This window comes from Alligator sinensis, unplaced genomic scaffold (assembly GCF_000455745.1).
Source record: "Alligator sinensis unplaced genomic scaffold, ASM45574v1 scaffold354_1, whole genome shotgun sequence".
NCBI lineage: Eukaryota > Metazoa > Chordata > Crocodylia > Alligatoridae > Alligator > Alligator sinensis.
The window spans coordinates 869,370-892,377 of record NW_005842200.1 but is presented as its reverse complement, the minus strand read 5'-3'; the positions used below and the strand labels follow the sequence as shown (position 1 = coordinate 892,377).

The 23,008-nt window shown below is 41.4% G+C and overlaps 3 protein-coding genes across 3 annotated transcripts in view; 2 read left to right on the top strand and 1 right to left on the bottom strand.

Annotated features, from left to right (window-relative positions):
* Positions 1–2,111: 2,111 nt before the first annotated feature.
* Positions 2,112–3,135, top strand: LOC102382816 (claudin-22-like). The gene has a single exon (XM_006026618.2). It carries the CDS (start codon positions 2,112–2,114, stop codon positions 2,778–2,780), a length of 669 nt encoding a protein of 222 aa, XP_006026680.1. The 3' UTR covers positions 2,781–3,135.
* Positions 3,136–4,111: 976 nt separating this feature from the next.
* Positions 4,112–5,341, top strand: LOC102382572 (claudin-22-like). Its single transcript, XM_006026617.2, has one exon. It carries the CDS (start codon positions 4,112–4,114, stop codon positions 4,757–4,759), a length of 648 nt encoding a protein of 215 aa, XP_006026679.1. The 3' UTR covers positions 4,760–5,341.
* A 3,170-nt stretch (positions 5,342–8,511) lies between these two features.
* The window catches only part of WWC2 (WW and C2 domain containing 2), a 105,572-nt gene continuing 91,075 nt past the window's right edge, over positions 8,512–23,008 (bottom strand). Inside the window, exons 20-23 of the mRNA XM_025207589.1 lie at positions 20,242–20,334; positions 17,146–17,388; positions 11,219–11,346; positions 8,512–8,804 (exon numbers count right to left, since the gene is read on the bottom strand). Coding sequence (XP_025063374.1) covers positions 8,738–8,804; positions 11,219–11,346; positions 17,146–17,388; positions 20,242–20,334 — 531 coding nt within the window. The 3' untranslated portion in view covers positions 8,512–8,737. The remainder of the gene's footprint in view (positions 8,805–11,218; positions 11,347–17,145; positions 17,389–20,241; positions 20,335–23,008) is intronic.

Below are 23,008 nucleotides of genomic sequence, written 5' to 3'. Positions count from 1 at the left end.
ACTCCAATTGCGCTTTTGGCCTTCCTGACTTCATCCCTTCATGCCCAAGCAATGCTCTTATACTCCTCCCCAGTTATTTGTCCAAGTTTCCACTACTTATAAGCTTCCTTTTTGTGATTAAGTTTTCATTTGCTAACTGAATTTCTCTACAAAGTCTTTCCATCTCTAACCTTTAAATACTGTATGGTCAATATGACAGATCCACTTGCCTGTTTTTACCAAACTCCTAAAATGGGGGAGTGGAAAAGGAAAAACATACAGGATCCAAACAAGAATAATAGGATTATGCTTCAAACATGGCAGCCTAGCAGGAAGATCCTCATTTGGGGAACAGTGAAGTGAAGGACAGTGTTGTAGCTTAGAATTTTGTGGATCAACAATCTTAAGGAACACTTAAACACTGTTGAGTTATAAAATATTGGCATAAGGGCTCATCTAAATTGCATCAATGATTTCCAGAACAAAGACGCTCACTCCAAAACCAGAAAGGAGGGAAAAATATCATTGCCAGCCCTGAAAACTCCATGGGGGGCCGTCTTCCTTCTCTTGCAATAGCCTCAGGCCAAATCAGTAACTCCCTTATGCAAACCCATTTATTTTCTGTCATGCTCATGCTGCAAGTAGGCAGATGTAACCAGTCAGTGTCTGCACAGTTGGAAGTGATGGGAATTGGTTAAATATTTCTGATTGATGCATGAGGAGGAATTGGGAACAGATTATCTGTGGTGTTTATCTCCCCAGAGCTTATGGCAGTAAAGATACCTTTATATATGTCATAAAGCTCAGCAAGTAACTTTGCAAACACACAGGAGATCCACTATAACAGCCAGTTCTCAGAGTGGAGCTGCTCTTTAGCATCTGGGAAATTGCCTACATCCCATTCCGATACATTAGAAGGGCGACACACACAACCCAGTAGCGAATGGGAAGCATGGCTTTTATTGCTGCCTCGCTTATTAAAACTAATATTTAAATGCCCTTACAGGCTATGAAGTTAACTCCGTCCCTATCAGTCGGAGGTGAACAATCAAACCATGGCCACCACCATAGACATGTGTGCCCAAACCATCAATTTCCTAGAGCTTGGGGATGAGAAGAGCTGGACCTCAGAAGCACGCAGCAGGGCAAAAGCATTATGATACATGTAGGTTCCATCTTCTCCCACTGCCTATGCTTAAGCAGAACTTGTTTTTAGAAGCACTGGGGCAGGAAATGCCTAACACATTTGTCACCGATGACTCTCGTGAGCAAACAGCCAGCATGAGAGACTTAGCTAATAGGACAGTGTTCAGCTGGCATAACCTGTCATAGCTCCACTGAAACCAGGTGAACAGTAACAATTTACCCCAGGTGAAAGTCTGCCCTGGGTTCATTCTTACAAGCGAAAGTTGAGGATTTAATTCTCTACAGTGCTTTGAACATTCACTCTCTCCTCCTTTGCCCCTTAAAAGGGTCAGTCCTAAAACAAAGCCCATTTTAAAAGAAATGAATGTGGAAAATGTGAAACAAAGACCACCTTTGACAGTGTATTTTACAGAGCTTGTGGCATAGAACAGGAGAGTGGAGGAGAAGCCATTGTGTATGTTGAGGAAGTCTAAGAATAAAGATTATAGGGAAACAGTCTACCTTTCTTTACAAGGCCTTGATTTACATCCCTGAAATCTCAAACTTAGCTATTACAATGAAGTCCTGTTGCAGACAGAGCAGCTTTTTTATCACCACTTAAAATCTAATTAATCCGTATTGAAGCACAAAGATTTCTGTTGTATTTTAGGGTGAGGGGTCATAGAGCCTTCTTTGTTCATCCTCAGACTTGTAATCATCAGGCATTGGGATATAATTTTACCAAGCAAATTGGAAGGTAACAGATCAAATCCTTATCAGAAAGCCTAACTCATGGTTTAGCAGAGTCCTCCGTCCTCTACATGAAACATTATATTCACCAAGAACAAAAAAGCGTTTCAGAACTTTCAAAGGGTTAATATCAAAAGCTTATATTCAGGGCAGCAGAGAACTAAGAGCATCATAGCTCCAACCACCACAAAAGATAGGTGCTTATAGAGCTGCAGGGTAGACATTCCTCCTACAGCTTTTAGGAGACTGTTCTCACAATGGCTTTAGTCTATAGAACTATGATGCAATTAAGTGGCATTTTGGTTTCTTTTCTAGGATGGGTTCTATCCTGCCTCACCACCTATCTACCTCAATGGAAAAATCTCAATTTAGAATTAAATGAATTGGAGATCTGGACCATGGGACTCTGGCAAGCTTGTGTTGTCCAAGAGGAAGGGGGAATACAATGCAAGGATTTTGATTCTTTCTTGGCTTTGCCTCCTGAGCTCAGGATTTCTAGGATTTTAATGTTTTTTTCCAATGGATTAGGACTTCTGGGCCTCTTGCTCTCAGGCTTCGGGTTGGACTGTTTGAAGGTTGGTGAGAGACAACACGAACTAAAGAAACGGCTGCTACTGCTTGGAGGAATAGTATTCTGCGTATCGGGAATTATAGCCATAGTCCCAGTTTCTTGGGTTGCCCACACTACAGTCCAGGAATTTTGGGATGAGACTATCCCAGATATTGTCCCCAGGTGGGATTTTGGGGAAGCACTATTTATTGGCTGGTTTGCTGGATTTTGTCTTATACTAGGAGGATCATTGCTTAATTGTACAGTCTGCTCAACTGAAATCCATTCATCCTCTGTCCATTATGCAGCAGCAGAAGTACAAGATCACTGTCAACACTTGGAAACTGAAAATAGACCTGAAAATCTAAGAGCTTAAGAAGTGTAGAAGGACTCTTCTCTTTTCAAACTCTGCTTGTTCCAGCAATGATTCAAAGGACTCTTTGTTACCTAGCTGATTCACAAAACTTGTGTGTCTAATTCTTTCTTCCTTTAACTGTTATTTCAAAGCAGTGTTTTCCCTCACTTGAAGAACTGTTAAACCTTTTGTTTCACAGCAGGACATTAAAGCTACCATGGACTGTGGAGAAGAACCACCACAACTTTGTTTGCTGTCTAACTGAACTGTGAAACCCCCCAAAAGAATAAGCATGCTCTTTTTATAGTTTGGTTGACAGCCAAAATGTAAGTTTCTTTTTCATATGAAATCAATTAAATGAGATTCAAAGCTTTTATTTTTTATTCCCAATAGCAGAGTCCTCTACCTACCTAGTGCGGAGTATATGCAACTCCTAAATTTCTTAAAAGCATGTGTATTCTGGGTGTAGACACTCTACAGAGAGAGGGGTGGTCTATGTAGGAACTGTGTTAGTGTTCCAGGAACCTGGAATTTTCTTGGATAAACCAACAAAACTTGCAGAGAGTAAGGTTTGTTCATACATTAAATTTTTGTTTGTTTGTTTCTTAATCCTACATTGTAATTCATCAGTATTTCATGCTACCTGGACAGCTAAGTTTTAGATTGAGATAGTGATCACATAAACAGAAAAATTAAAATGGGTCTTCTACACCTGCATCTATTAGACACACGCAAACAAAATTACAATACGAGTGGCTGGAAAATATTTAAATTATTCTTGTACATGCCAATACATTGATTATAATACATGGGTAGAAACCTGATAAATATTGCTTTTATTTTACTACATGCAGCCCATATTTGTTAAAATAATTTTAGCATGGGCTCATCCAAACACCCTGTACTTATGGCTTTTATTCAGTTTGTTAATTGTATTTCTAAATATTGAGATACCAAAACTTCACAAATGTTAAAATCTTTTCATTTGGGTAACAACGACTCCTTCTTTGCAGCAGTCATATAAAGGATATTAAAGAACATGACTTTCTATGGAAAGACCAGCTTTTTATGCTGCAAAATAAAGCTCATGGAATGTAAGATCAATTGTAGCCACACCTTTCAATTAATAGTCTACCACAGTATTTCCTTATACTCAAGGCAATTCCACATAGAACCAGATGATCTAAAATCTGGCAAAAGTCCTTTTTCTAAAACAGTATATATAGGAGAGACTGTTTCTCTACATATACATGTTACTCCCTATTATATTCAGTGCAACAAAGAACTGAACAGAGGAGAGATCTGTTGGCCCAGATAGAGACATTTCTAATGCTTTTATGGCTACTATAAAAATGGCTGTAGCTCACAGACATTGGATGCAACTAGCTGGAATTTTATTATCTTTGCTAGGGTGGGTTTTAACTGGTTCCTGTAATTACTTGCCAGACTGGAAAAATCTCAGCTTAGATATAAATGAACTGGAGACCTGGACCATGGGATTCTGGCAAACCTGTATAGTCCAAGATGGAACTGGAAGAACACAATGTAAGGATTTTGATTCTTTTCTGGCTTTGCCTGCAGAGTTCAGGGTTTCCAGAATTTTAATGTGTACATCAAATGTGCTAGGATTTCTGAGTCTCCTGCTCTCTTGTTTTGGTCTGGACTTCCTGAAGATGAGAGAGACACAACAGCAACTCAAGAAAGGACTGTTACTGTTTGGAGGAATACTTTTATGGCTACCTGGAGCTTTGACCTTAGTTCCAGTTTCTTGGGTTGCCCATGTTATAATACAAGAATTTTGGGATGAGGATATCTCAGAGATTGTCCCCAGACGGGAATTCGAGGATGCGCTGTTTACTGGCTGGTTTGGTGGATTCTTCATATTTGTAGGAGGGATACTTATGTGCACAGCCTGTTCAACTACAGATCCTCCATCATCAGAACGTTACTCAATGGCAGAAATGCAGGATATTCATCAACACTGGGAAACTGAATACTGAAGCCTTTGGAGAAGGGTAGCAAGTGCTACCAGCTTCTTCTAATATTCTAACCCAAGATAAGATGCTTTTCAGTTCAAGACTCAGAGGCTTACGTAATATGCAGTGACTACCCAGAAGATGATGTCTCTCCTTACTTTTCTTCTTTTTTCAGTTTTTAAACTTTCATGCCTTGACCACTAACCTTTAAAATCCATGTTCTTTCTGCAAGTCTGGTAAACTCATTTTTTAATCTAAATTTTGATTTTTGTTTCTTTCCATCTATGATCTATCTTTCTATCTAATGATCTATTTACTTTGATGGTGTCTGTTTATGGTAGAGCTTTATAATCATTGCAGATTTAATGGAAAAGCCTGGCACTTCCTAGTTCTAAGAATGTGAGGTAACTTTAATGTCCTGAGCAGTGTGTGTCAAATGGCCAAGTTTAATTTAACCTATGAAAATAGAAACACCTCTCAATAACTCTGGCACCTAACTCTTAGTGACTCATGTTCTTAGTTTTGCTATTTTTTTTAACCTAATTTGGTAAGAAAGGGGTGAATTTGCTGTGCCCAGAAAGAACAGGCAAGGAAGTTCGGTGTCCCTCAAACATATTTTTAAACAAAGCCAATGGAGTTGACTCCCAGGTGCTGTAAATTTTCAAGATCCATTACATCACATGGAGCTATGGCCATTTGCACCATCTGAAGATCTACCTCAGATGTAAATGATCTTCTGGGCTGAGGTGAGACAGAGAAGGGGACAAAAGCAACAGAGGTTCTGGATAAACTCATCTACAAGTTGTTGAAATCCTGTCTTAAGCATCAGTATATTTTTGATGCTCCCATTTTACATATTCCATAGTTATATGCATCACAAAAGCACCACACTTACAAATATACAGCACAAAAACTCATACTCACAAGAGACCCAGGTGTCTTGCATGAGTGTGAAAGTCACTATCTTTCCTGGCAGTCGCATTTGCTGTTCTACACCACTTTATATCCATTAAAGAACTGAGTTTAAGTTAGAAACTGAGAACACTTCTGCTTTGAGCCTAAGAACTATGTGCAATTTTTTGAAATAGTCATAGCAATTAATGTTTTTGAAGCTGACAAACTCTAAGCAAACATCTACTTCTGCAGTGACTTAGCCAGCAATTAGAATGGACAAAAATAAAACACTAAGTCAGCACAACAGCTTTGTTAAAAAATTGTATTTTTCCAATCACTGAAACGCATGGAAAGTGCAGAGACAAAAATTAATCTATGTGATGTAGTTGCATACTTTGTTATAGACAAAATTAAAACAGAAACACGTTCGGAATATAACCTGATTAAATATTTAGTTCAGTCCTGAGCATTTGATACTTAATATAGTATAAACATTGCAATAGTAAAAAAAAATAAAAAAAAAATAAGATTTTAAAATTAATTTGATTTGTTTCATTTTACAATTTCTGCTAAACTTGTCCATTTGCCTAAACAATAATATTGTTTTGTACCTGTAATACTTAGATTTTGATACACACAGTTGTAATAACATACTGATAATTGAGACAGGAGAGCTAAATGTTACATTTCTTACCCTGTGGAGGGTAAATTCTGCTACTTTAAGAGTAATATGTATAAGTTTTAGATTTCATATGGGTTTGTCCATATCCATTTTTAATTCAGCATATTTAATGTTTCATCAGTGTGAATCATTTGAATGAGCTATATAAACAAAAAACATAATTGTTAAAAGCTGCTTATAAATAGGTTTGTAATACTAGTGAGGACTTGGAAAGTAAGGAGAGAGTCTACACACCTAAGCCAGTCTCATTTTAAAAATGAGCAAATTTTGCAAACTGAAGCCAACAGAACTTAGTCCGGGCCACACCTATAATTACCAGTCAAACAAAATTTACTTTAATACTCTTGTGAATGTTGTTAGGATCACCTAGTCAGACAAAAATTTAGAATATTGAAAACATTTCTCATGATAACCTCTTTAATGTCAAACATTTTAAATGGCCAGAACTGAACTATATTAAACGGAACATAAATAAGACTGTAAATAAATAAAAGAAAATAAATCATAAGGTACAACTCTACACATCATTCTACAAACATATTATATAATCAAATTGAGAAGCTGAATCAGTCAACCTTCATTTCACCTCTATGTTAAATAATTTCAAACTTTTGTTCTTAAAATTGACCTCACAAACATCAATGTTATCTTTTTCTTTCTAGTAGTCTTTTAAAAAATAAATGGGGCATGCATGAAACAAATCATGCTCAGTCAGTTGACCTAACTGACCTCTTGTTCAAAACAGTGTGGCATCCAGTTATCAATTTAAATGGTTTGAGTCCATAGATGTATTTGTGCATAACAAGAAAGTCCTTGATAAGCTTAACACACACAATGCGGGGCACGGAATTTTCTTACTTTGAGCTTAAGACATTTGCGAATACACTGTAGCTATCTATGTTCTCTCCATCTTTCTACTTCACTAAAATTACTTTCTGAAAAAGTAAAGTACCATGTGTAGGTAGCTTGTCAGTGTGGTCTGGAGCTTGGAAACAAAGATTCTATCCAAAAAGACGGGGGAAAAAATAATCTAGCATAACATTTTGGGAGAAAAATGTCTGAAGCCATGGATTGCAGATGCAACCATATTAGTTATGTTCTTTTGAAGATAAAATCAACTATAGAATGTCTTTTTCTGAGACAGGTTGCTGTAAATACTGAGAAGCAGCCCTATGCAGGATTTCAAGGACTTATGACAAGCACATCCACATTGTCTTTTACCTTTTTGTAACAAAGATTCTGGACAAGTAAGTTAAAATTCTGTTTGGAGAGATTGTTCACATTTACTTCTGATAGCTGTCAACTTAAACCCCCGTCACTCTGAAAAGCAGCTTGTGTTCTGCATATTAAAAATCTGAGAACTGTGTAGCACATATCCCACCGAAATATTTTAAGCCTACTACCCAGGGACTTCTTTTTTCAGTATGCATTTCTGTGTCATCAGTACTTCTGGTACTTGAAACAATGAATTAATTAAGAGTGTATTAGGTAAGGGGTTTTCCACCCTATTTTGACAACGGCACAATTTTTTAAAAGTGTTTGTAAACCTGAATCTCCCCCCACCCCATATTCCTAGTTACCAAAACGTTTAGGACATTTAAATGCAAGGTTTTTAGCCTGCCGCATACAATTATTCAGATTTAAACACTTCAATGTAAATTCAATTCAGCTTCAAAAAAGCAGCTGCCCTTTTGGTAACTTCAGTTGAACAAGATTTTAGGATTATAGATTTGCACACCCCCCCTCCCCCCATAGATGCAGGGGACCATGAAACCTTTAGTGCAGCCCAAAGTACTGTACATTCACACAGTTATACTTGATACTCTATGTTCCTTCTTCATGCAAATAATAATGAGGACAGAAAGGAAAGGGTTTTTTTTTCAGAAACAAAATCCCCATGTAGGTGACGGAATCTAAACAGCACCTGTTATTAAGGCAGCCTTGCTGTTTTGGAAAGGAGCTTGTACTTGTGGTTAACTTCAAACTATAAAAGTCACACTTGTATAAAAATATTGCATGGCTTAACAGCCATCTTCACAGTCTGCTCACATGAAAATAGTGAAAAGATAAACAATCTTCTGTTGAACATAATATTCTCAACACAGTGCGGTTCAACAGGATACACACTTGGTACTGCCTTTGTTCCATCTTTACAAAATAAAAGAGCACACGCAATACATACAAACTGTACAAAATTAGCATCAGTGTACCAGAATTATTCTACTTTGGTTTGCTGGCGGTGGTGGTTTGTATTTGTTATTTTTTTTCTTTTTTTTAAACAGATGAAAATTCAGTTCACTGTATTATACAATACATATATCTATAGCTGAATGTAAAATAGATCTTTAAAAGCAGGCAGCTAGAACTACAAAAAATTCATCTAAAAAAGATGAGCAAGTGGAAAAATACTTCAATGAAAAATGTAATTACACATCATCAGCAGGTAGGGATGGTATGCTGATCTTTGCTCTTGTAAAGTATGCAATCTTCTCCCTAGAATTAGAAAAGAAAAGCCATTTACTGTTTTCTGTTGAAGGGATAAGTGAATCAAATGTCATAGGAATGCCAACAGCATTCATACTATGTGTAAAACATAAGGGCAAAGAACTTTAAAATATAGGTTTCACAGTATCCAGTGCACATGCTTGTAAGGACACCTATTGCCAGAAGCATGGAGGAAAGGTCTTCCTATACTAGGCAGATTTATGAAAATATGAACATTCCAGCATGAATGGAAAACTAGTTTTTCGACTGCAATGCTGAGAGGAACAACAGACTTCCTCATCAAAAATACTGACCATAGTAACTATATATCTTGATGTGGCATTGGAGAGGAAAGGAAATATATTTTTGTCACTGTGAAAAGTCAAAGCAGCATTTGATATCTGATCCAGATTTTTAGAAAGGCAATTACAAGGGCAATCTAGAGTGAGATAGTAACAGCTGGACAAACCACCGAAGAGGCAGGTATAATTGTCACTGTCTTCCAGGTGCTTCCCTTAATCTATCATCACCTCAGTCTTATCTGGATTGTGCTTTGGCTAGCAAGATCATCCATGCACTAGTTTCAGCCAGGCACTGAGCCAGACATTGAACAGCACTGGATGGCTTATAATAAAGATGGAGAGCTGGGTGGCAATAGCATATTGGAAGTATGGCAGGCACCCCCCCCTACTAATGGAAGTATGCCAGCCACACCTCCATACTAATCCTCCCTGTAGCCCAATGAACTGCAGAAACATGGGGACAAAACAGAATTTTGACAAGGTCCTGAGGGGATAAGGTACAACATTACATTTGAGGGATGCTCATTGAAGAAGGACCAGAGGGTGCCAAAGGGCAGCTATTCCCACTTCCACTAGTCTGCAGCTAACATTTTATTGATGAAAACATGGAAAAGTCTGGAAAATGGTAGTAATGTTTTCATATAATCTTCAGTACAGATACCAAGTCCTTATACATTCCACTTAGTCTCTCTGAGTGTCTATACACATGCTCCAGTGTGGGGATAGGGGCGGGTGGGGGGCGGGGGAGCTTTTAATTAGAGCTCCTCCCAGACAGCCACTCTAATTGAAATGCTGCAGCCTTGTGTGTATTCAGCGTCCCATGTTTCCAAATGGCTGCAGGATCATCATTGTTTGATGAGTTTTAGTTAAAGCATCCCCACTGCCATTTTGAAATGTGGGATGCTGAATACACATGATGTTGCAGCACTCTGGAGCTTTCTAATTAGAATATTCCAGCAGACTCATTCTAATTAGAACGCATCGGAGCACGTGTAGGCACCCTTTATGATAAAGGTCTGCATCTGTCTGTCAGCCTCACACTAGATTTCCATTACTAGGGATCCCTGTTTCCACAGGTCTCTCTCCATGTGTGGCAGCTGTCTGTAAATCCAAGTGAACTATGAGCAACTATCATGCAGCTGGTGGAGATTCAGTTTACAAGCTTCCATGGAGCCTTCAGTGCAGTCATTTTTAAGAGGTGTATCTTCCCTTATGAATCTCCAGAAGTGCTCTAGTTGCATTAGTCTTTGAGGAGGCACCCTTCTAACAGGTCCATTTTCTAGCAAGATGGATGCAATCTATCATCAGAGGTAATTACTTCCCTAGACTTCCTGAATTCGAGCCCTTTTCTGGCTATGCTGTTTTGAGCTGCAGGTAAAAAGGTCAGAGACCACCTCCCTGCTGATTCTGTACTGAATACTTGGCTGATGCTAGCTAGATCAAACTGGTCCATCAGTGTTGTCCTACCAGCTTTAGGAGACAGGTGCAAGATCTGGCCTCTCATTCTGAAATGGTGACTGACAATTTATTAGCCATCAGCCTTGTATTTCAAGCATGAGCCTAAGGCTGGAATCTTTGCCTACGTGCCAGCCTCCTAAGAATAAAGTACAGGAAAGGTGAAATACAGCTGAGATTTGCTTGTGCTGAAACAAAACCCTAAACCATGTCTTTCTCCCTTGTCTCTCCTTGGTAGCTGTAAAACAGAACTGAGGGACCCAACCCAAATCTTGCAATCAGCCTTCCCCTCAAAGTTCAATGAGCTATAGCTCAGTTTGTTGTGAGCTATGAAGGCTTCCTACTCAAGTACATATTTCTATAAGGCTCACTAGTAGGTCAGTTAGATAGACTATCACCTGAAGCCAATCATTCTTTTATTAAAACATGAAGATGACTTAGACTTATTCCCCCTTCTCCAATCTCTTTCATAGTTTCAGAGGCTAGAGTCCAAAGCCAGGAGACAATGCTGGTTTTGACTAATGCTACATGGTGTGGTGGGTTATGTGCATAGATAATTCAAGTTACAGCACACTGACCAACCTTTAAAAGATACTCTTAACATGATGGTTTATACTGAATGCCTTTACGGATTTAGAAAAGACAGAAGATCAGAACATGTTTTACCTGAATGACTGCACTTGCACTGGCACTTTCTGGCTCTGCTCCCGTAACCGACATACATCCTTAGAAGCTTTTCTCATCAATTTCTCAGCACTTAAACCCTGTTTCTGTTCTTCCTTTGATTGTTCAGCCTGTAGAAAAAAAATTACAACATATAGCAACTGACAGTTTCAAAGAAATGAAACAAGATTTAGAAAGGCTATAAAAGGAAAACCATACAAACCCCTCAAGCAAAATCTCCTTATACAAGAGGTTAATGGAAGAAAACACAAAGTTACTGATGTTGCATGTAGTAGTAAACAATGGCATTAATTTAGTAGAGAAAGAAAGAATGCAACAGCACAGTTGATAATTAGTCATGGTTTTTCCTGGGTTTATAATTAGACAAAAAGCCAAACCTGTATAAACAATATCAGATATTGCCACTCCAACTGTTTTGTTAAAGGAGAAGGAGAGAAGACAGAGTGCTTAATATTTAAAGGTAACTTTTGTTCATTTATGCTATGTTTACAGCTTTGATTCCTGACATTTTACCAGCTTCCTAGAAGGAAACATTATTTCCATAAAAGTAGTCCAAATCCACTTCAGCCATCTTGGAAGCACATTTTCAACAGGCTATCTGTAGTAGTACATCTCCAGATTGCCTTCAACAAACTCAACTTCATTGACTCTTAATATGCTCTGATTTTTTGCACTTAATTTTTAAAATAAAAACAATTGTACAATTAAAGGAGGAGTTATTCACTTCAGAACATGAACACTTAGCTTAGCACATATTTTAAAAGATCAGTGAAGGAAGAATGAAGCAGAGTGAACACCTTAGGTTATGATCTCTTCAATTGTTGTATACAGCAGCCAGAATGCACACATCACCTTGCAAAAAACTATGGCCGGTGTGTATTTATATCATTATTGATCACTGCCTACCCTCTTCACCAAGCAATACTGAGAAAGAAAAATTGAAAATGAGGTTAATGCACAAATATTTTTCTTTCTTCCTACTTCTGCACTAATAAGTACAGCCTACACTCAGCGGGAATAGCAGTCTACAACTTACTGCTAGCAATGTAAAATAAAACCTGGAACATCCATGCCTGTTTTGTCATTGGCCATATGTTTAATCACCAGCTTCCCCAGCTAACTCTGATCATTGGAACACATCAGCATATGCTATTAGGTTTTTTATTATTTATGATATTTTTGAAAGTCATCCTGTAGTATCTTCTTAAACATGGTGCAAGAATATGTTGTTTGATGAATACAAAAACAACTACCGTAGGAGGCACAGACTGTCGGAAAAAATTCTCAGCAGATCTGGAAACAGCTCTCTGTTTCAGATCTGTATTTTCAGGCCAGGTGTTATTTCTAACAGTGCAGAAGAGGTCAGAGCCACATGATAATAGTTCTCTTCCACTCTTCAAGTAAGATAAAATAACCCCATTCTCTCTCCCACTGCTAGGACAGGCGAGGGACTTAGTGTTTGACATGAGTGTTACAAAACAATCTGAGCAAAGCATAGAGGGGCACTTAAAGAAGTTCCAGGGACACCAGATAACCTTTCAATACAAGAAAGGGGCAGCCACACAGTGTATCCTCATCACACCACAGCATACAATTTGTAATTACCTGGGGATAGCACTTGACGGAGTCACTGGTAGGGCTTTTTGTGGCCCATCAAACCTCAAATTAACTCACTTCTGTACCTAACAGCACCCCTGGTATTTGTGTGAACGCTGCAGGCAAGGGCAAAAAATTGGCAAGGCTGCCAGATATCAAACTGCTTGTTACCCCCCTGCCTAACAACCCATTTATCAAAGTACTCTCAGCTCCTGTTTCAGAGCTTTCATATAAACTCCACACAACTAAGTTTTCAGAGCATTTGAAATAACAGGGTGAGGCAGGCCTGGTTTTCTTAATATAGGCAATTCCTGCATAGGGTACCAAAAGCCCCTTCAGTATCTGCATGCTTAATTCCCTCTTCTGCCATGTGCACTGGGAAAGGAAGGAGACTGCCCTCCTTCAGCAAGGAGCTCAGCAGATCATTGGGAATCCATGGAGGCTCAAATGCCTCTATGAACAGGTCTTGTGCCACTCTACTGGCTCCCAGCTCTCCCACTCTTCTGAACTCACAGGAGTGTGGAGTCTGCTTAAGACTCTCCAGCCACTGCTTTTGGAACCTCCTTGTGACCAGAGTTTTGTATGATAGAATATTACCATAAACAACAAAACCCTTTCATCTTTTTCATCCCAAACCCTCCTAGGTCACATATCCCAGACTCCGTGGGGTTGGTGGAAGATGCCCCAAAGGCTGCATTCAATCTCTGCACTGTACTTTGTACATTCCACCTACAGAAAGGGAGGAAGCAGAAGGCTCTGATAAAAGCAATGCAGACTAGCTATTGCTGATTCTGGTTTTAGCAATGCTCAGGACAGCATCACCGGACTACTGCATCATATGCTGAAGGGATGAGCCTCAGGGTCAACTAAGCATGTCTAAAATCACTGCTTTCCATCCTGTGAGTCTAAGTTGTGGGGTATATAAAATCTTAGGGGTGATTGAGGCCTGGTACTTGTGCGGGCCGCCTCCTGATCCCGTCCATGTCGCCATGTGCGAGCCGGAAGCGATATGCGGACCCGTCTTTGCGCACGTGGGCTGTGGCCAGCAGCCCGGGCACGCGAGGTCAGAAGGGACCGTGCGGCGGCAAGGCACGCACGGGCTAGAATTAGTCACAGAGGCGTAGTGGTTGATTTAAAGATTATTTTACTTACACCGAAGATGGTCGCGGTGCAGGCAGGAAAACTTGCTTGAGTTAGTTGCAGATAGAAAAAATAAGAGGTGGACTAGAGTTCCTTCCCGTGAACACTCTTCTAGCCCGTCCGGCTGGAGGCTCTAAACCGCGAGCCCGTCGTGCCAACCGAAGAAAGTACTCGAGACAAAGAGCTCTGAATAAACTCACACGAAGTTTGCTAGGCTCCGTGGGTCCTTGTGCGCGCAGGGAGAGGGATACGTCTAGGAATCTATCGGCGACGGGGAGAGGCTAGAGGCTGATCAGACCTCTGTTGCCTGTTTGAAATGCGTTGGGTCCGTAGGGATCCGCAGCGCTTAGAGATCTTCACACAGCGTGAAGTCTCCTCCTCCCGGTGTTCGTGGAGTCCTCCAACTTGGGCGGAAACAACTCAAGCTTTTTATACGGCTAGCAAGCCAATCACTAGCTGCCACGTGTGAATAATTTAGAACTGGCCAATAATGGGGCTCGAATTAAAATACAAATGGCAGGAACTCCTTTGCACCATGCATTTCCAAGATGCAAAAGAAATGCACCATGCAAAGAAAGCTACAAATTGGCGGGAATTCTTTTGCACCGGGGTTCTCTTTTGCAGCAGAAAACTCCACCGTGCAAAGAAGCTGCAATTTAGCGGGAACAATTTAGCAGTGCCGAAGCACACAAAAACAAAAATCACAACTTTGGGTTGTGACAGTACTTATAAACAAATACATACCACCTACAAGAATCCTCCACGGTTAATTCTTTTGGTGGTGTTTTATTTCTTCCATACATGCTACTTTTGTTTCTGCAACTGCATTAAAAAGAATCAATTTTATATACAAAACTATGAAAAGGTGTGATGTAGCCTTCTGCCTCATGAATTTCAACTCCAGATATGTGTAACAACTTCATTTAAGTTCCCCCTAACCTTGACAGATGCATCAGAGTGCGGAATTTAGCTCGGAGAAAGCAAAGAATTGGAAAACTTGACTGTATCGAACTGGCAAAACTAAAGCCAAGGAACTTAAATGCACCTCATATTGCTCAGTCTCCTGCCAAATGCATATAACTGTTTCTGTTTAAATTCACTTAATTGTACATAATACCAGGAACAAAAGATGTATTTATGTGGTACTAACATTGTAATTACAGATTAGCTTCACATGGACAGGGAAGTTTACTAAACAGAGGGCAGTTTTCCAAAGCTATGCTTGGGAATCTTTCCCAAAACTGCAGAGGAGTGCTGTCCTTGTCAGGTCTGAACACTGAGCAACTGGCAAGATTTCTTTTTAGGGAACACTTCAGCTTTATTTTGAAATGCCCGGGAATGTTTGTTTTCATCCCCCTTCAGTCTCCTTTGTTCTGGTTTGAACAGTGTCAAACATCCCCCATGCCAGTGGAATTTTACAAAGCTCTGCAGTAAGAATGCTTCCCAACAGCTCTGGTGCAAAGGGCTCTGCACAATGGATCTCCTCATTGGCAACAAATATGTTATCCTGGCCAGACTCCTGTGGCAAGCCAAAAAGGAGCAGGTGAACTTTTGCCTTACAGTGATGGGCAGAATCCCTTCGCTGTTCAGATCTGGTTTCTGCTTTGGAATCTCTCTTAATTCTCCTGTGTTTCACTGTAACTGTCTCAGTTCTAGCTATGATGAGATCTGTAGGCTTTTCTTTTTTCCAGCACATTTCCATGTTGTCTAGACTACTATGTTTACCTGACACAGAGGTAAATGGAAATGACCTGAGTACACTCGCGCTCTCAACGTTGCTAGCGCTGCTAGGGTTGTATTGATACTAAAACAGCAATGAGACACTTTGTAAAAGCTGTCAGTGGAGACAGTCCTGGAAACAGCAGTCTGCAAATACTGTTTGGGTCCTCAGACTGGAAAAAGGGCCTTTAAAATGTACTGCAGCCTTCCAACCTGTATGCAGCCTCCAATATGGATGATATACCCTTTGTTCACCAAATAAAAGGCTCAGATTTTGCACTAAGAGTGAATTTCATCCACTGAACAACTGACCAGAGACAGACAGGTATTAGGTACAGAACATATTACTTTGAGGTATCAGCTACATCAAGATAATAAATGTAAAAAGTATTTGGAGCTCTTATAGTACAGAGCATTGCAGAAGCACATATAAAGTATTATGGATAAGTGTGGAGTGAATTGGTCCAATTCTTTAGTGTTTAATATCTGCCAGTCCTTTAACATGATTATTGGTGGAGGCTGGGAGAAGGTACTGTGTTCAGTTTGAGACAAAACAGAGTACTTCTGTTTTGGGCTTTTTTTTTTTTGGGGGGGGGAAGGCATTGGGGAGGAGCGGCTGGATTTTTAAAAATGTTTATAAATGTACATTGTTCCAGGTATAAACCTTCTCTATTTACCCTACAGTCTCTTAGTAATTTCTTAATCTTTTCTGATATAAATGTACATTTTAGTAGGAGAAACTCAGCTCCCTTTGGCCAAAGACTGGGTAATGTTCCTAGTGAAAAAGCAGGTTGGGGTGAAAGTAGGCTGCATAGTCCATTCCACAGTTAGAGCAAATGGTCTAATGCCTCTCTATGCCCTCTCTTTAGAGTTTTCTATGCTTTGTAGTTGCCAGCTGCCACTGAAGAGCAAAAAACATAACTGACATCATGGAACTGAACTGGAATTTAAGATTAACAATCTAACAGTTAAATAAATGTCATTGTTTCACCAGACCAAAACCCTTTCTGCTCCTAAGTGGTCCTAGTCCAAAATAAACTTGTGCAGCTAGGGAAGTATGTGGCTCCAGAAACAATGATACTTCAGGGTAGTCAACAAATTGATTTTAATAGATGATCACTGGCCTCTGGATTAATTCTCTGGTATACATTTTGCTTTAGGTTTCAAGTGGGGTGCTATCTTTATTGTGGTACATAATTCAGCCATGTGAGTAGTCATAAAATTGATACTTCTCTAAATTTCTTTTAAAACAACATATCAAATTATGTCAATGAACCTCCAGTAAGGGCTGCATGGGTTATTTTTACAGTACATCTATTCCACTTACAGATGCATTACAAGACACAGTTCATTTCAGCTTTCATCACAGCAAGAAGATGAGTGCTAATATGCTTAAGCATTACTTCTTTTGAAATTAATGAACAACCCAAACTGATAGTTATGATTGCTCTTACCTGCTTTTCAGCTTGTTTCAAGAGCTTCTGGAACCGCTCATCCTCCAGTACACACTGGGGAAGGTCTGTCTCTCCTCTGGCTTTCATCTCCTCAAGCTTCTGTTTTAGATCGCGCAGAGCCTGAAGCTCATCGTTCAGACGGCTCTGGCGAGTGCGAGATGCCTGGAGATCCAATTCCAAGTCAAGAGAAGTACGTGCAGGGCATTCTTGTGCTGCTCGTCGCATGATTGGCTGGCAAGCAGGCTGAAGGAGTTCAGGAAAGAGAATGTCTTAAGTCAGAATGGATTTCATATACAAATGCCAATGTAAGGATTTGGCACTGTGCGATCAAAATGTACTTTTTTCTGAGCAAAGTTACCAAACCAGATCAGACCAATGTCCAAAGGTCCATCTGCTCTGGAATCTTGCTTCTTGCACTAAATCATACCTAAAGTTTCAAAGGAAGGTCAATTTTTTGTTGTTAATTCAGCCAGATGTGCAAAGATTTTTATTTTGGGGGAAAGTCTTTTGATGACCCTCACAGCAACACAATTATGCTCTGAATCGTCTTAAGCTTTCCCAGGTGAAAATGTTACTAATGGTATTAAATTATCCAGCAAAGTACTTAAGAACATGCTTAACTTTAAGTACAGGAGCAGTTCCTCTGATTTCAACCACAGTATTTTCTTCAACACCCTACTAATTGGGGACCTATGCAAATAGCAATGGTTGATTATATGAGGACTATATGAATGGTGTCCAACCTGTATGGCTCATGGGCCAGATGTGTGGTGCAGGGCCACAGCACCTTACTATTGCAACACCTCCCCCGTGGCCAAAGTTCCAGACCTGAGAGCCATAACTTGGTCACCCCAGATCTTTACAGTTTTATTTTTCATGCTTTCAAATTTCCTTCATGTACTTGCCCTGAGTACTCTTCCTTGATGCTTCAAGGTTAACAACCCAAGACTCTGTAACCTTCTCTATGTAAACTCTTCCATATTTTTAACTCGTCACCCCTTCTTGAGCCCTTTGGTCTTTGTTGTAGAACCATAGAAAATTAGGGTTGGAAGGGACTCAGCAGGTCATTTAGTCCAACCCCCTGCTCAAAGCAGGACCATCCCCAACTATATAATCCCAGCCAAGGTGCTGTCTAGCTGAGTCTTAAAAACCTCCAAGAATGGGGATTTCACAACCTCTCTTCATAACCTGTTCCAGTACTTTACCACCCTCCACATGAGAAAGTTCTTCCTAATATCTATCCTAAACTTCCCTTGCTGCAACTTGAGACCATTGCTCCTTGTTCTGTCATTTGCCGGTGTGAAGAAATCCTCCTCGGTCTGCCTCACTTCTGTATTGGGACAGTTCTGGCCCCTCTGTTTTTTCCACACTGCCTGGTTTCAGTCAACCTGGTCACCTAGGTGACTGGGCTGTAATAATTCCTAAGGGAGGGGGAGCTCACTCTTCCTTTGTCCTGCAGCAGGCATTTTGGGAATGAGACAGGCAGTCATTTTGGGAACACAGATACAGAAGGATATGCCTCCATGAGAGAGAGACTCTCTAGAAGATTTTAAGTAGAAATCTGGAATTTGGATACTAGTTTAGAACTAAGTTTTCAGCTGCATGTTAAAAGGGCCACTAGCCTATATCTGAAAGGCTCACATTCTGTTTTGGTCAAGGCATTTTCTTTTAATATTCCTTGTTCCTGTACCCCTCCCCCATTCTCTCCCTCTCTAATCAATAAAGCTATCTGTTATAGTTCGCCTGGCTGTGTACTCTTGAGGGAGGAGGAGAGAGACAAGCCTTATTGCTCTCTTTGCTCAGCTGAGCTGAGGGGAGCTTGGCTGTTTATTAACTGAAACAGTCCCACCTGATATTATCCTGGGAAGCTTCAGGCTGTAAGAAGCACCCAGAGATATTACTAAGGGACAAAGCACCCCCACAGTCTGCAGGGTCTGTGTATCCCAGGCTTCACAGAGCCCTAACAGAGACCAGTGCTCAGGTGGTGGCAGCATTACCCCAGGGTGTGCTACAGGAAGGGGGACAGCCAGACGCAGGCATCCCAGGAAAGACTCTTGAAGCGTAGTTTTGGGCCTGGCACACTGAGGTGGGAAGCTCAGCGTAGTAGTGCTCCCTACTGTCCTGCCGCAGCCACCACTGAGAACAGTCTAGCTCCATCCTATTAAATCCCCCCTCAGTCTTCTCTTCTCCAGACTAAATAAGCCCCGTTCCCTCAGCTTTTCCTCAGAAGTAATGTGTAAAAGAGGGTGGGTGATCAATGTGGGGATTGAACCCACAGTCTTAGCATTATAAACATCACAACTTAACCAGCTGAGCTAATCAGCCAGGGAGGGCAGGCTGAGCTGATGTCCATGTCAGACCAATCACCATATTTGGGATCAGGAAGAAATCTTCCCCCATGGTCAGACTGGTATGGGGGTTTTGCCTTCCTCTATAGCATGGGGTGTGGCCCTCTACCCAAGATCTCTTGAGCATATATTGACAACATTTCATAGCAGCACAACATTGGCTGCTGTGGTCCCCCTGCTTTACCTGTGGCAAATTAGGATGTTAGGTCTGTGTTGCTGGTAATCTTATGTAGAGTTTAGATTATGGATTGTATTGGATGGTTTGGACAAGGATGATCCTGCCTCAGGCAGAAGGTTGGACTAGATGACTTTTGGAGGTCACTCTTCTTTAAGGTTTCTCAAGCACTCTCTAGACCAGGGAGGCCAACCTTTTTGGGAAGCATGGTACCAAATTAGCCCCACACCCTCCCCAAATGCCACACTGCCCAATCTGCTGCTCTACTTTCTGCTCCCAACTCTGTGCTCCCTGTCCAATTTCCTGTTCTGCTTTCTGCTTCTTGCCTTGTGCTGCCAGTCTCCTGTTCTAGGTCTGCTTCCTACCCCACCTGCTGCCATGCTGCCTGTATCTTCTCTGATCTGTCATGTGCCATGCAAGCTGCCTATGCTGCTTGTGGCACTTGTGGTGCCTGTTGGCCACCCCACTTGTAGACTGTTGGTGTTTAAAATTAAGCTGATAATTTAAAACAAAATGAGAAAGGTTGCAAATACTGGAACCACATTCAGTTACAAGTTACATACAGTTACTTACTCTTTTCACTCTTAGGCTCCGCCGTTCTGTGGCATTTCTCACAAAGAGTGACTTTTTGGCCAGTGTAGAGCTGTCACTGTCACTGCGATTCAACTGTCAAAACATGTAAGATAAAACATTGTGATACAGAGCAGTCATATTTAAAGACAGAACAGGCCTTGAATTAAAGCTGTAAATGGCCAGGAAAAAAACAAGAATGCTGATCTGCATTTGTTTCATTCCTATGATAAAACAAATTTTCTAATAGCTTGATAAAAAGAGATATCTTCTTAGTTCTCTTTCAGTAAATGTCTCTAGCTAAAAGTAGCTTACCAATTCTACATAACTAGACTATTTAAACAATCCTGAGATACAATTAGGTCATTTCAGCCCAACTTTTAGTGTTTAATTTACATTGCAAATGCAGACAATATGGGTGTTTCTACAGAAGGAATAAAACACGGACATCCCATTACAAACATCACAGAATCACACAAATCATGGAAAAGTAATGCTGGAAGGGATCTCAGGAATATGTTCAATCCCTGTTCAAGGATCTGCCTAAACCAGGAATGTCCAACCTTTTTGAATGTGGGGCCGGATCATGAATTTTTATCCCCCGGTGGGCCGGCAGGAGCAGGCGCTCGCATGGCCTATCCAGTCCGGCCATGGCCTGGGGGCGCAGGGGTCCGGGGCACCGCCTGACCCCGCCATGTCCTCTCTGACACCTGGGCAGCCTTGAGGATGCTCCCACACCTGCATGCCTGGGCTCAGCAGCCAGGGGGACATGCGGGGACCCTACAGGGGGGTGCGGGACGTGCAGGGTCAGCCCCCCCGGCTCCCTCTCCCCTGGGGCGGCCCAAGCCTGACCAGCAGGGCTCGCTCCCTCCCTGGGGTCCGCGACTCACCACCCCCAGCACTATGTCTGCAGGCGTGGGGGATGCGGGGAGGCAGGAGTGGTGCCAGTTTCCTGCCCTGACAGCCACAGCTGCAGCAGCATCTCCCACGGGCCCGGCCGCAGCATCCCTCCGAGCCGGCATCCGCGCCTGCCTGCCCGCTGCACCGTGACCTGCTCTAGCCAGGGCAGCCAGCGGGGACCAGTGCAGGCCAGGCTGGCATGCAAATGACGAAGGAAGGGGCAGGGCTAGGAAGAGACACCATGAAGTGAAGGGGGAGGGAAGGAGCCACACTGCATCGGCAACAATCAAGCTGACGCAGTGCGTGTGGGAACCTTGTCCCTTCCCCAGCCCTTCAGCAGCCATTAGGAAGCTGCTGAGGGGCTGGGGGAGGGACAAGGGGTGGGAACGAAAGTAAACAGTGTTTACTTTCGTTTCCCGTTGCAGCCCCTTGGGCCTCAGAAAACAGCTTGGTGGGCCGCATGGCAGCCCGTGGGCCGTATGTTGGACAAGCCTGGCCTAAACTATGCCAGCCAAGTGTCTGTCTGACCTGCTCTTCCAAGGATGGAGACTCCATAACCCCTCTGATCTGTTCCAATACTTAACAACTCTCATAAGAAAGTTCTTCCTAATAGCTAATCTAAATATCCCTTCTTGCATTTTATTTGTAGTCCTTCTCCCTCAAGCAAAAGGGAATGATCTATCACCTTCTTCTTCATAACTGCCCTTCAGATATTTGAAGACTATTGTCAAATCTCCCCTTCAGTCCTCTCTTCTCCAGACTGCGTCACCCCAGACTGTCCAATTTTCCTTGTAACAAGCCATGTTTCCCAGACCTCTACTCATTTTTGCAGCTCTCTGCTGGACTCTTTCTAATTTGTCCATGTCTTGAAGTGCAGTGCCCAAAACTGGATAAAGTACTCCAGGATGGGGTACTGCCAGTGCTGAAGAGAGAAGAAGAAACCCTTTCCCTGACTTGCAAGTGACACTTCTATTTATACAGCCCAGTATGCTATTGGTCTTTTGTGCAACAACAGCATATTGTTGACTCATTTTCAGCTTATGGTTCATTGTAAACCCAACCCTTTTCTGCCAGTATTACATCTTGGCCAGTCATTCCCCAGGCTATGGTTATCGAGTTGTTTTTGTGATTTTTACAGGGAAGCAAACTGAGGAGATAGCCACTGTTTGACAGTTTGACTGCTTAACCAAAATTAATGTTTCAGAATTTCTTTTTTTAAAAGCTGACCCATCTCTTTCAGGAAGAAGCAGCGATCAGAATCCTCTCTTTCAGCATTTTACTGTTAAAGTTCTACTCATATGTGGTGCAGAGGTGTAGGTTGTAGCCATTTTGGTTTAAGGACATAGGCAGACAAGGTTCTTTGGGCAGATCTGATCTCTTATTAGACCAACTCAAATAACTGGAAAAATTCTTCTTAGCAAGCTTTCGGGTTTAAATACCCTTCATCAGGCTGAGGAAGCATCTGGAGTTGGTGTGTGCACTTCCTGGATGGCACACACCAGCTGCTGGCAAGTAACATGAATGATAGATTCATTCCATCCAGGAAGAGCACACACCAACTGCAGATGCTTCTTCAGCCTGACAAAGGGTATTTAAACCTGAAAACTTGCTAAGAAAATTGTTTCCAACTATTTGAGTTGGTTTAATAAAAAAAGATCAGATTTACCCAAAGAACCTTGTCTGCCACTCATCCTTGGTATACTGTTCATATGCCTCCCAGGTGTGTGTGTGTCCCACGTTGGCTTAGGGTGTGGACAGATGTAACAATAAAACATTTCAAACTCCTGTGAAATGTTTCGGAGGTCCGGTGGGGACACGTACAAACCTTTTGAAATGTTCTAAAAGCTGCTGAAACGAAGTGTGACACGAC